Source organism: Melopsittacus undulatus, chromosome Z, assembly GCF_012275295.1.
Source record: "Melopsittacus undulatus isolate bMelUnd1 chromosome Z, bMelUnd1.mat.Z, whole genome shotgun sequence".
Taxonomy (NCBI): domain Eukaryota; kingdom Metazoa; phylum Chordata; class Aves; order Psittaciformes; family Psittaculidae; genus Melopsittacus; species Melopsittacus undulatus.
Genome location: NC_047557.1, coordinates 22,338,434 through 22,350,603, shown reverse-complemented (window position 1 = coordinate 22,350,603; position 12,170 = coordinate 22,338,434). Strand labels below are relative to the sequence as shown.

The window sequence follows — 12,170 nt, the reverse complement described above, 5'->3', positions numbered from 1 at the left end:
TTGCTGAAAGGATTAACAGAAACATGCTAACCTTCAGAATGATAGAAACAATACTTATTGTGACAGAGGAAAATACACGGTTCAATGTCACTATAAAAAAGAAAGACCCTACAGTGCTGACAAGGACCAGTGAACGAATTTTGGTTTATGTTTTAATTTGATGAGGTACAGCTAGCATGAAGATTTTTACATAAATAGACTTAAGTATCTTACATTACAAAACACTCCTGATATGCTGAATTTCACAGAATTAATCCCATAAACTGTTAAAAAGCACTTTACATATATCATGAGTTCATGCAGAAGTGAGATAACAAGGAGACTGTACAAAGAAATCTGTAGGAAAAGGCACCCCAGTTTATTTAGCAGGGTTTCCATATGTTTGAAATGTGGTGGACTCATTAATTTTTGTCAGTACCTCAAGAAAATTCTTTAACAACTCACATGACAGGCGATTAAAGACCTTCTGGACAGAAATTTCAAGAAATACATGATATAGCTAAACTAAATACTATGGGGAAAACAAAAAACTCAAAAATGTTGGGCTGCTCCTTGTTTGAAATTAAAGACGTTATGAGTGAATGTTTTTGTGCATTAAAATAAAACATCTAAGCCACATTCCTGTATTTGTGCAGTACATTCCACTTTCAGCTATTCATCAATATTCAGTTTATACTGCATTCTTCTGGAATTATACAGATATGCAGTACTGGTTTAAAAAATCTTAATGAGATTGAGATCTTGAAAAGGAAAACTATTTTTGTTCCAAAACAAATAAAATCCTTACAAAATACAAACTAAATTCTGATATGGCTTAATATTCCATGAATTAAAATTGAATTCCTATCAGAAATGACAGATGGAGAACATAAAGCCACTTTCTATAATCAAGATCTAAGACAGATAAAACACTTCTTCCAGAATCCAGGAAAAGAAAAAAAACCCAGGATATTTTAATATCCAGGAAGCATTAAATACTATGTCTATGAAAATAAAAATATTATTTCACAGTAAAGTAATATAAAAATGAACATACTAGAAAATACAAAATGATGTTATGCTTGGATGAATTTATAGAATCATAGAATGGTTAGGGTTGGAAAGGACTTAAAGATCATCTAGTTTGAGCCCCCTGCCATGGGCAGGGACACCTCACACTAAACCATGTCACCCAAGGCTCTGACCAACCTGGCCTTGAACACTGCCAGGGATGGAGCACTCACCACATCTTTGGGCAACCCATTCCAGTGCCTCAAAACCCTCACAGTTAAGGACCTCTCCTTCTATCTAACCTTAACTTCCCCTGTTTATGTTTTAACCCCTTCCCCCTTGTCCTGTTGCTACAGTCCCTAATGAAGAGTCCCTCCCCAGCATCCCTGTAGGCCCCCTTCAGATACTGGAAGGCTGCTATGAGGTCTCCACGCAGCCTCCTCTTCTCCAGGCTGAACAGCCCCAACTTTCTCAGCCTGTCTTCATATGGGAGGTGCTCCAGTCCCCTGATCATCCTCATGGCCCTCCTCTGGACTTGTTCTAACAGTTCCATGTCCTTTTTATGTTGAGGACATCAGAACTGCACACAATACTCCAAGTGAGGTCTCACGAGAGCAGAGTAGAGGGGCAGGATCACCTCCTTCAACCTGCTGGTCTCACTTCTTCTGATGCAGCCCAGGATACGGTTGGCTTTCTGAGTTGCAAGCGCACACTGCAGCTGGCTCATGTTCAGCTTCTGTTCAACCAACACCCCCAAGTCCTTCTCTGCAGGGCTGCTCTGAATTTCCTTTTTGCCCAACCTGTAGCTGTGCCTGGGATTGCTCTGACCCAGGTGTAGGACCTTGCACTTGTCATGGTTAAACTTCATGAGGTTGGCATCAGCCCACCTCACAAGTGTGTCAAGGTCCCTCTGAATGGCATTCCTTCCCTCCAGAGTATCAACAGAACCACACAGCTTGGTGTCATCAGCAAACTTGCTGAGGGCACACTCAATCCCACTGTCCATGTCACTAACAAAGATGTTGAACAAGACCGGTCCCAACACCGATCCCTGAGGGACACCACTCGTTACTGGTCTCCAGCTGGACATTGAACCGTTGACAACTCTTTGTGTGCTGCCGTCCAGCCAGTTCTTTATCCACTGAGTGGTCCACCTATCAAATTGATGTCTTTCCAATTTAAAGACAAGGATGTCATGCGGAACAGTGTCAAACGCCTTGCACAAGTCCAGGTAGATGATTTCAGCTGCTTTGTCCTTCTACTTCAGTTCTGTAGCCTCATCAGAGAAGGCCATCAAATTGTTCAGGCAGTGTTCCCCCTTAGTGAAGCCATGCTGGCTGTCGCTTATTAGCATTCTGTTTTTCTTTTGCCCTAGCATGTTTTCCAGGAGCATCTGCACCAAGATTCTGGGAGGCACAGAGGTGAGACTGACTGGTCTGTAATTCCCTGGGTCATCCATTTTCCCCTTCTTGAAAATGGGGGTTATATTTCCCTTTTTCCAGTCATCAGCAACTTCACCTGACTGCCACGATCTTCTAAATATGATGGCCAGTGGCTTAGGAACTTCCTTCACCAACTCCCTCAGGATCCACAAATGGATTTCATCAGGTCCCATGGACTTGTGAACATTCAGGTTGCTAAGATGATCTTGAACCTGATCCTCTCCTTCAGTAGGCCTGGGGTCTTCATTCTCCCAGACCCTCCATTTGTCTTCCAAAACTTGAGCAGCATGGCCAGAACATGTAAGGTGTCCCTGCCCATGGCAGGGGGGTTGGAACTAGATGATCTTGAGGTCCTTTCCAATCCTAACTATTCTATGATTCTATGATTTGCGAGTGAACACTGAGGCAAGGAAGTCATGGAGAGCCCCAGGCTTCTCCAAATCCAGGGTAGCCAGTTCTCCTGTTTCCTTACGGAGAGGGCCCACATTATCTCTAGACATTCTTTTGGTGGCAGCATTCCTGTAGAAGTCATTCTTGTTACCCTTGACATCCCTGGCCAGACTCAATTCTAACTGGACCTTAGCTTTCCTAACATGGTCCCTACCTTCCTGGACAACATCCCTGTATTCTTCCCAGGCCACCTGTCCTTGCTTCCACCTTTTATAAGCCTCTTTTTTTCCTTCGAATTTTCCTCAGCAGCACCTTATCCATCCAAGGAGGTCTCCTGGCCCTCCTGCTGCACTTCCTTCTAGTTGGGATGCAACACTCCTGACCTTGTAGCAGATGATCCTTGAATATCAACCAACAGTCTTGGGCCCCCTTGCCCTCTAGGTCTATATCCCATGGAACCTTGCTAAGCAGGTTCCTGAAGAGGGCAAAGTCTGCTCTGTTGAAGTCCAGAGCAGTGAGCTTGCTGCACGCTCTTCTCACTGTCCTGAGGATCTCAAATTTGACCATCTCATGATCACTGCATCCAAGACTTCCCTGGAGCGTCACATTTGCAACATCACCAACCCTGTTAGTGAGCATGAGGTCAAGCAGGGCACCTCTCCTTGTCAGCTCCTCTATTACTTGCAGAAGGAAGCTGTCTTCCACACAATCGAGGAACCTGCTGAATTGCTTATGCTGGGCTGTACCATCCCTCCAGCAGATACCAGGGTGGTTGAAATCCCCCGTGAGGACAGAGGCCTGCAATTGTGAGGCTGTTCCTATCTCTCTATAGAGTGCTTCATCCACAGAATCCCCCTGATTGGGTGGCCTGTAGCAGACCCCCATAGTAATGTCTCTATTGCAGTTCTCCCTCTGACCCTCATTCACAAGCTCTCTGTTGACTGATCACCTGTCCCCAGCCAGAGCTCTGTACTCTCCAGCCTGCCACTGACATAAATAGCTACACCCACCCCTCATATTCCTGGTCTCTCATTCCTAAAGAGCCTACAACTTTCCATTCCAACACTCCAGTCATAGGAGCCATCCCATCATGTTTCCATGATGACAATGACAACATATCCCCATAGACACGCACACATCTCTGATTCCTTTTATAACACACTCTCCAGTATACTTGTGCTTAGGACTAATTCAGCCTGTGGGGTTTTTTGCACCTTTGACTACTACTCAGTTACTGTCACTATAGCCCTGGTCGGCCCAAGTTCCTGAAGAGCCACTGTTTGCTTACAAGTCAGGTGAGACTCAGGAAATATTTAGTACCCATGCATGACTGAATAGATTTGCTTACAGAATGAGTTTCCAAGATTGGACTGATTACTGGATTTTCAGCTTGCTACAATGAAAAAAGCAGCCATCGTAGAACAAACTTTCTAGTTCATTTAGCCAACTCAAATAGTAAAATCTTAGAAGTAATTTCTAGAGCTTCAAAACATTTATTTGAAAGAGCAGAGCCCACCAGTTTGTAAAACAATGTAGATTTTAATATGCAAAGGTTTCTAATGAATCTTTTCTGAACTTTGGTAGTGTTTAGGCACATAGTACCACTCTAAATCATGGTGGGTTTTTCTCTAATGTCATTTGATTTTGGGCATATGCTTAGGATTAATACAAAAATCAAAGCTGGCTTATTTATAGCATGGGTTTTGTCCTCTTTTTTTGCAGACAGAGAGACAAGAGGAAAAAGCATCCACTTTAACAGAGAAGATTCTGAACAGGGATACTGGGTATTACTCGATGAGATTAAATGAGGAAAAAAGTGTAAATAGGGCAAGAAAACACAGAGGTTTGCACAAGTGACACATTCAAGATGCATACTTTGGTACAATGCAGCTATATGGTATATACTGCAAAATCTTCCTGCTAAATGTATTTATACTGCATAATTCCCAAACCACAAAAATTTGAATTTCATTGTTTTCATGATGTTCTCAAGGGTGCAAACTCAAAGTTTCAGACTTCAAGAAAGCATTTGTCCATGTAAGCCAGGACTTACAGATATAAGTGCCACTGACATTTCACAAACTTAATAATAAAACAGAATTAAAAGATAATCTTAAATTGGCATCCTTGCTAGATTTTGAGAGTTAAACATTTCAATCATTTGATTATCATACCACAACTAAATGCAAAGCAGAAAATTGTTCATGCCTCAGTAGAGTTCTTGCACTTGGATGTTGGTTTCTACAGCAGTTGTTATGTTTCTCTGCTCAGATAGTATTTTGTAGCTTTTCTGGTTTTTTAATGTATAACAAATTTCATCATCCCCACATTATCAGATAGCTTACAAACTGTTTTAAAAAGAAAAATTAAAGTACTACTTCTTAAATACTACTGTTATTCAAAACCAACATATGGTTAAACAACTGGGCAGATGGTATTTGTCTAAAGCAAATTTCATTGAAGCATATTCACAGGTTTACACTACAGAACTTTGAAAAGTGTATCTTTTTCACATATTTGATTAACTACTTCAAAATGCTGAAGTAATTCAGCACTCAAATTATAGTGTTTGATGTAATTTCTGGCATCACCTCAGCAAATGTCACATAAAAGAAAAACATCTTATTTAAAGTAAGGTCTTGACAGCAGTCTGGAATAGTCAACAATCTTATTCACAAATTGGAAGGCTGGTTATAATCAAATGTACAGAGGGAATTAGTTTTTTTTCCCTCTGTCCTGTTGCAACAATGTAAACACTTAAATTTTCACCCCCCAATCTTCCTTAATTACTCTAAACTCTGAATACAGGGAGAAAAAAAAATGTAGGCATAGTATGTAGCATGGAACATTTGAAATAGTGATGCTAAATGTGATACCAAAACTAATAAAGATTTGCAAGTGAATGTAAAATAGATGTTTCATGTTGCCACATGTTCATTAATGACCTCTGAAATCCTGATCCTGCAGAAAAGTCCAGCGTGACCTAAGCAGCCTTATTCTCATAGTTCCGTGGTCTTCAGTGAATTTTTCCTGCTATGGTCACAAGTTTTGGCTGAGATGCAGTTTTTATTAATCAAGCACAGAATCATATTAATGCAGTTACATAGTCTCTGAGCTAGCATTTTTTCCTAATGTAGACAGCTCAGGGCGTAGGCAGACACTGTGCAAGTGTCTCCACCATCTGTACAGTCATACCTGATACAGCATGACACATCTCACTCTCCATTCCACATTCCCCAAGAGGACAGGCAAAGAACCATGGAAAAAATCTCTTTCTACATGCACATTAATTTCCTGATAACAGTCCATTTCAAATATATGCAATTTCTGACATGTAAACTGATGGGGAATAGGTAAACTGGTATACATTTAGCAGACCATCCTGCATGCTGACAGCTCTACTGCACTGGTGAAAATCCTGGCCAATAAACAAAAAATTCCGAAGTGAGATATAATCAATGCTTTAACGCTGGGGCAAAATCACTTGCCCAGGTAAACCACTGGTTTTTACTGCTGTCAGACTTCATTATATTCAAACTAAAGTGTTTCTAAAGTGTCTTCTGTTGTTCACATGTAAATGTCTGTTTCACAGCAAAGGCATCCTTCATTCCTTTCACTTACTGTCTTTAAATACTTAAGATTCCACCCTTCCATCCCACTCCCTACCTAAACTAGGCATATCTTCAAGTATCTCCTAATAAGTTATTTCATGCAGCCTTCTGCTAGTTTTGGGGGATAGAGGTTGTCCATTTGTATCCAGTTGTTCAGCATCTTTTTTGTGGTACAGTTAATGCCTTTGTAGCAATGACCACAGAATTATACCCATGTAATAGAGTAAATTCATGTTCAGTTTGTTTTCTAGTATAAACCTGAAATATCTTCTTTATTTTATAAGTTTGTGCATGAGAATATTTTTTCTTAATACAAAAAAAAAAAAAACAACATTCCAACATGAAAATCTATTTTCATTTACATTTTCCACACCTTTTCTTTCCTCCTCCTAACTAGTACTTCTATAATCTGGTATTTTGTGACATTTACTTTTGTTACTTGATTATGAATAAATGGTTTTCTAACAATGTTTTTCCAATAGTCATAAGATCCAGTGTAAATACACAGTCCTTTTTCAATTTTGGTAACACAGCAATCATGAATTACAATATAGTGAGGTAACATTACACAGTCAAAGTGAAGTTTAAGATACACTGCCATGCTAATTTTATAAATACTTACAAATACTTATAACGCTTAAGTGTTTTGAGATCTTTGCTCAATGAAATTATGCTGCTTTAATTACTTCTCCAATATTGCCACAAAACCGCAGTATTATTAAGTTAGCAGTCAGAAGCTACTTTTATAATATACAGTCTCAGTTTTAATCTGTATCTTCTTCAAAGCTGATGATTCAGAACTGAAATGTTCCAACAGTCTTTAGAGAAAAAGTATGAGTATCTGGCTAGAGCAAAAAAGGCAAACTTCAGAAAGCTGCTTTCAGCTCCATACAAACTATGATGAAAATAAAAGCTTTGTCCTATGTGCAAACATATTCAAATAGTTTAAAAATTTAGGCAGTTATCTCTGGATCACTTTTGTATTTGTGGGTCACCTCTAGTTATACGGCTGAAATTCATTAAAGAAAGGAAAACTTTGGGTACTTCAACATTACCTAACAATATCACAAAACAGAAACAAAACTATTACACTAAAGCCCTGATATGCTCACTATGTATTTTGGAGGCTATTCTATTTCATACTACCAGTTGGAGCTAATCAGATGTGCCCCTGGAATGCATCCTTCCAGCATGGCTTCATCCAAAGTGCACATATGGTCTGCAGTAAGACATTAATGTAGATGTAACCTTTTCCTTAAAATTCCTATTAAAAATTCAACTTTCCTTGAAGTCTGCAAGTACATTCATCCCTTACCAGAAATGTACCTACCATGCACCTGTACTTGTTCTTTCCAACAGGTGAGATATTCTGTATAATTTAAATGACAACAAATTGATACACTTCTGAAGGACATCTGGAGAATTATTTCTAAAATGTAGCAGGTAAAATCCAGGAGTGAAAACTGACCATTTTAAACTTCATATTAACAAACTTAAAAATCACAGAATATGATAATAATAATGACAGAGACAGCACTATGGGAAGAGATATTTAGCAAATGCAAGTTGATGCTGCCAGCATTTTTATACTTTTTGACATCAGCTGAAGTCAAGACAAAGGCAGCCAACAGCAAAACATTAGATAGTTTCATCACCTAATTAATTTTGTATTACAATATAATTTAAGCATGCTGTTTAATCATCAAAGGTCAATGTCTGAGAATGTTAGGTGGATTCAGGTGTAGCTGATGGTCTGATACATTTTATTTACTTTTAAATATGAAAACCTAAGTTTTTATTTACTTTTAAATAATAAAAACTAAGATTCTCAAAAATGTGTTTCTAGAATCTTAGTTTTTCCCATATGTCACAAATGTGAACCAAGCATATCAAGGCACAGATTATGCTAATGTTTTTTGATTCCGAAAAGGCTGAAAGCTTCCTTATTGAACAAATTTTGACAGTAAAATTATTTATTAAATATATCTACTTCCTTACTAAATAATCTATTTATGAAAGAAAGTAAATGTGACTTCAAATGACATACAAAATGCAACCTGCAAAATGCTGCAAGAGACATTTATGTACATTTTAAGATCTTTCCATTATTTAAAAGCTCAGTTCCTCCCTCTTAGTTTGAATTTTGGCAATACTGCCAACAGAGCTGTTGTCCTGACAAATAAGCAAAGAAGTATGTAACTGACTCCTGAAATTTAAGGACAGATTAAAAAAAAATACTTAAGTTTGAATCTCTACCTTCTGCTCTTTTGATTGCTGCTGGCTCTAAAAAAAGTATCCAAAGTGAGAGCTGTAAAAGTATTTAGAGGTAGAAAAACCACTAAAGCATGGATGAAGAAAATCAAAAAGGTAAACTTTGATTATTTACCTAGCTATTAAAATATGGATTTTATTAGACACCAGAGAAATCCCTTAGAAGCAGGAATGGGAGAATGTAAATCTTATTTATTTATAAACAAAACCTCTTCACCCAAACTATTTGTGGATATCCTACAAAGCCATCACTTTTGGCTAAACTAGCTATTCACAGAAGAGAATATGACCACAACTAAATATTTTGTTTACATAATTTCCCTCAGTGGTAACATTTTAAAATTTGTTATATTGGTGTTGTCAAAATACACGGTATTTATGGCAACTTTACAGCTATTTCATGCTACCGGTCTCAATAAACATCCATAGCTAGTAAGAGGACCATTTATGTATTGTTCAACTAAATGTCTAATGAAAAGATGATGTGGTAATGCTCAGTGAATTCAGATATTTCACAATCGTGTTTTGATATCTTTTAAACATCTGGTGTTGTGAAATTTTATTTTAGCTAAACCTGTTCTTATATTTAATCCAGAATCCTTTATGATTCAAACTATATGCCAGTTATACAGTATATCTCCCATATGCCTATCAATCATCACCTTTAAGCACTACATATTCAATCTAGCTAAATGTAGGAACAGTTTCCCCTCCCTCAAGACTGTATCAATTCTGTTTGGTGAGTTCTTACATCTATTCTTTGTGTGTGGATTTTGTAAAAGTTGATTTTCAGTCTGCAAATTTAATAAAGGTAATCTGTTTTCTCCAGACCTAACAAACAGATTCCCCAGTAATCTTGCTTTCTACTCTGATTACAACTAATTCTCTTAACATGTTTTGTTAGCGTTTTGTTAATGTTTCTGGGACTGCTTTAGCCAACTCCCTAGTATGCTTCAGTGAATGCCATCAAGTTCAAATTTTAAGGCACATAATTTAGCTAGGCAGTCTCTAGTTACTTGTTCTGTACCTGCATGCTTCCTTCTATGCCCTGATTGTATGTAACTATATGATCAAAGTTAACCGCTACACTAATGCAAAGTGAAAACAAGCATTTAAGCTTATTTCCTGTTTGTCTAGCCAAAGACAACCAAAGACTCTTCTTGCTCATTCATCTCCTGTTACTGTATTTTCATTAACCATTTTGCCCTTTACCATTTGCATTTCATTTAACATCTTTTTAATTTTGTCTTAATTTTAGAACATGTTTATTTTTAGAATTTTTAGTTAGGCACTCCAGCAACTTGTTGAGTAGGTTCTTTCCTGCCATATATCTTTCTCAACACGTACTGGAACAGACCCGTTCCTGACCCCTTCTGACAGCAAGCATAAAAAGGAAACCTGAGAATATCAAGATTATTTTCACCATTAGCTGTTACTACAGAATTTCAACAGGTTTATTTCCTACCTGTTATTTATTTTGAAGGAAGTGAAAAAAGCAACAACCCTAGTATATAAGCTTCCTTTCCTCGAAAAAAAGATATCCTTAAAAACTGTACCATAATAGTGACTGTAAGTATTGCCCAACTGTTACTTTAACCTGTCACTGTAAAGGTGGAGTTATTCAAATTACTCCGCAGAAAGTCCTCTGGCTTAACTGGCACCAGAATAGGAACAATATTTAAGTAATGTTATTACAAGTGCCATATGTGGCACTATTCAATAGAATTTATCACACCTGTAAATATGGACTACTCTATCTTTACTACACTTCTACTTGTAGTTCTTTTTTTATATGGCCAGTGACAGGACTCATTATCTTGCCAATGAGTGCTCACATTCATTCACCGATTGATCATGATTCCTAGAAATTTTTCAGAGCCACTACTTTGTAAAATTTGGTGCCTGATTTCATATATGAGTTCAAGATACTCTGTTTTCAATTTTTATTAAGCTAAACTGTTATTCAAGAAAGAAACCAATATAGAATTTGTCTGACAAAGGAGCGACTTCCTGAATTTGAATTCCACTTGTGTCAAAAGATGCATAAAAGCTTGCAGTCAGTAGCTCTAAGCTCGAAGTTAACCATCTTCATTTAAGCACACTTCCAAGTCAGAATGTTATGAAGACTTTTCAAGTCAGAGGTCAGAACAGGTATGGCCCCAACAAAGAATTTAATCATATGCTATGATACTTGAAATGCAGAAGCTTGCCCAACCACACAGCCATAACTATGGAACATCTGGAAGAACAAATACTACCTCCTTTGAAAGAGTGAATGATACTTGTGCAATTTATATACTGACATCCTCACACTACTATAATTCTTGAGGAAAATTAATTTTCTTGGGAAAAAAAAGTACATTTCAACAATAGTGTCCATAATTATCCACATGAAAGCCAAAACTACTAAAATCTTTAAAAGTGGAATGTTAACTGGATTGCCACATCATGCCTTCTAAACCATATTCTTACCTTCCTTTTCCTTGGGTTTTAAAGCTTCTTTTTTCTGCTTGGCTTCCAGCAGTTCACGTTTCAGCTGTCGCGCTTCTTTCCGTAACTCCTCACTGCAAAGAGAAAAATATTTACAAGAATTTAATCTTCTGGGAATGTAAAGCCACTCAAGAGAAACAGAATCAAAGTTAATGGGCAGTAAATCTCTGATATAAACAAAGAGAAAGTACTGACTCACTGATGCTAGGAACATGGCTTAAAAATCAATTTGAACCTACAAAAGTTCGTATTTTCATTTGAAGAGACAACAAAAGAACACAACAGATGACTTATTTTAAAACCCTATTAGAAAAATGTCTAGAATGTGAAAGAACCCCCATTGTATTTTTAATTTAACATTGTAATATTTAACCATGAGAACCACACAAAAAAACCTGCAACAGAGGCAATGCCAAATAAATATTACACGTGTTATAAAATCCCATTTACTGAAGTAAGCCATCCTAGATTTCTTAAATAGAGAGGTAAGGTAGCTAAGTTTCCAAGACATAATATGTATATAAGCATAGACTATTGCATATGACAATTAATTTAATTTTACAAAGTAAAAAAAGTAAACAAAAAATCAGGTGATAACATAGAAAGAAGACATCAAACTTTGCAAGTCATAGTGCCAATATCAAATGAAGTATCTGTCTTCACAGATTTGCAAATTTGGAAAGGACCCCTGAAGATCAGCCAGACCAGCTTTTTTGCTCAAAGCAGGGCCAAAAAGAGACAATGCCAAGAGCATTGTCCAGTCAGGTTTTGAATATCCAAAGACTGAGACTTCACAACCTCTCCAAGCAACTACTGCTTGACCTCCCTCATGCAAAAAAAAAAAGCTTTTTTCTATGTTTAAATGGAATTTCTTGATTTTCACCTTCTTATCCCTATTTCTGTGAAATGGTTACCAGTGAAAAAGAACTGATAAATGCTGCATTTTTTTTTCTGGTGATGGAATCTGTATTTTCTG

General features: G+C 37.4%; 1 protein-coding gene across 1 annotated transcript in view; it reads right to left on the bottom strand.

Moving 5' to 3' along the window:
- The window catches only part of CWC27 (CWC27 spliceosome associated cyclophilin), a 120,598-nt gene that overhangs the window by 27,030 nt on the left and 81,398 nt on the right, over window positions 1–12,170 (bottom strand). Inside the window, exon 11 of the mRNA XM_031051608.2 lies at window positions 11,177–11,268. Within this exon, the coding sequence (XP_030907468.1) occupies window positions 11,177–11,268 (92 nt within the window). The remainder of the gene's footprint in view (window positions 1–11,176; window positions 11,269–12,170) is intronic.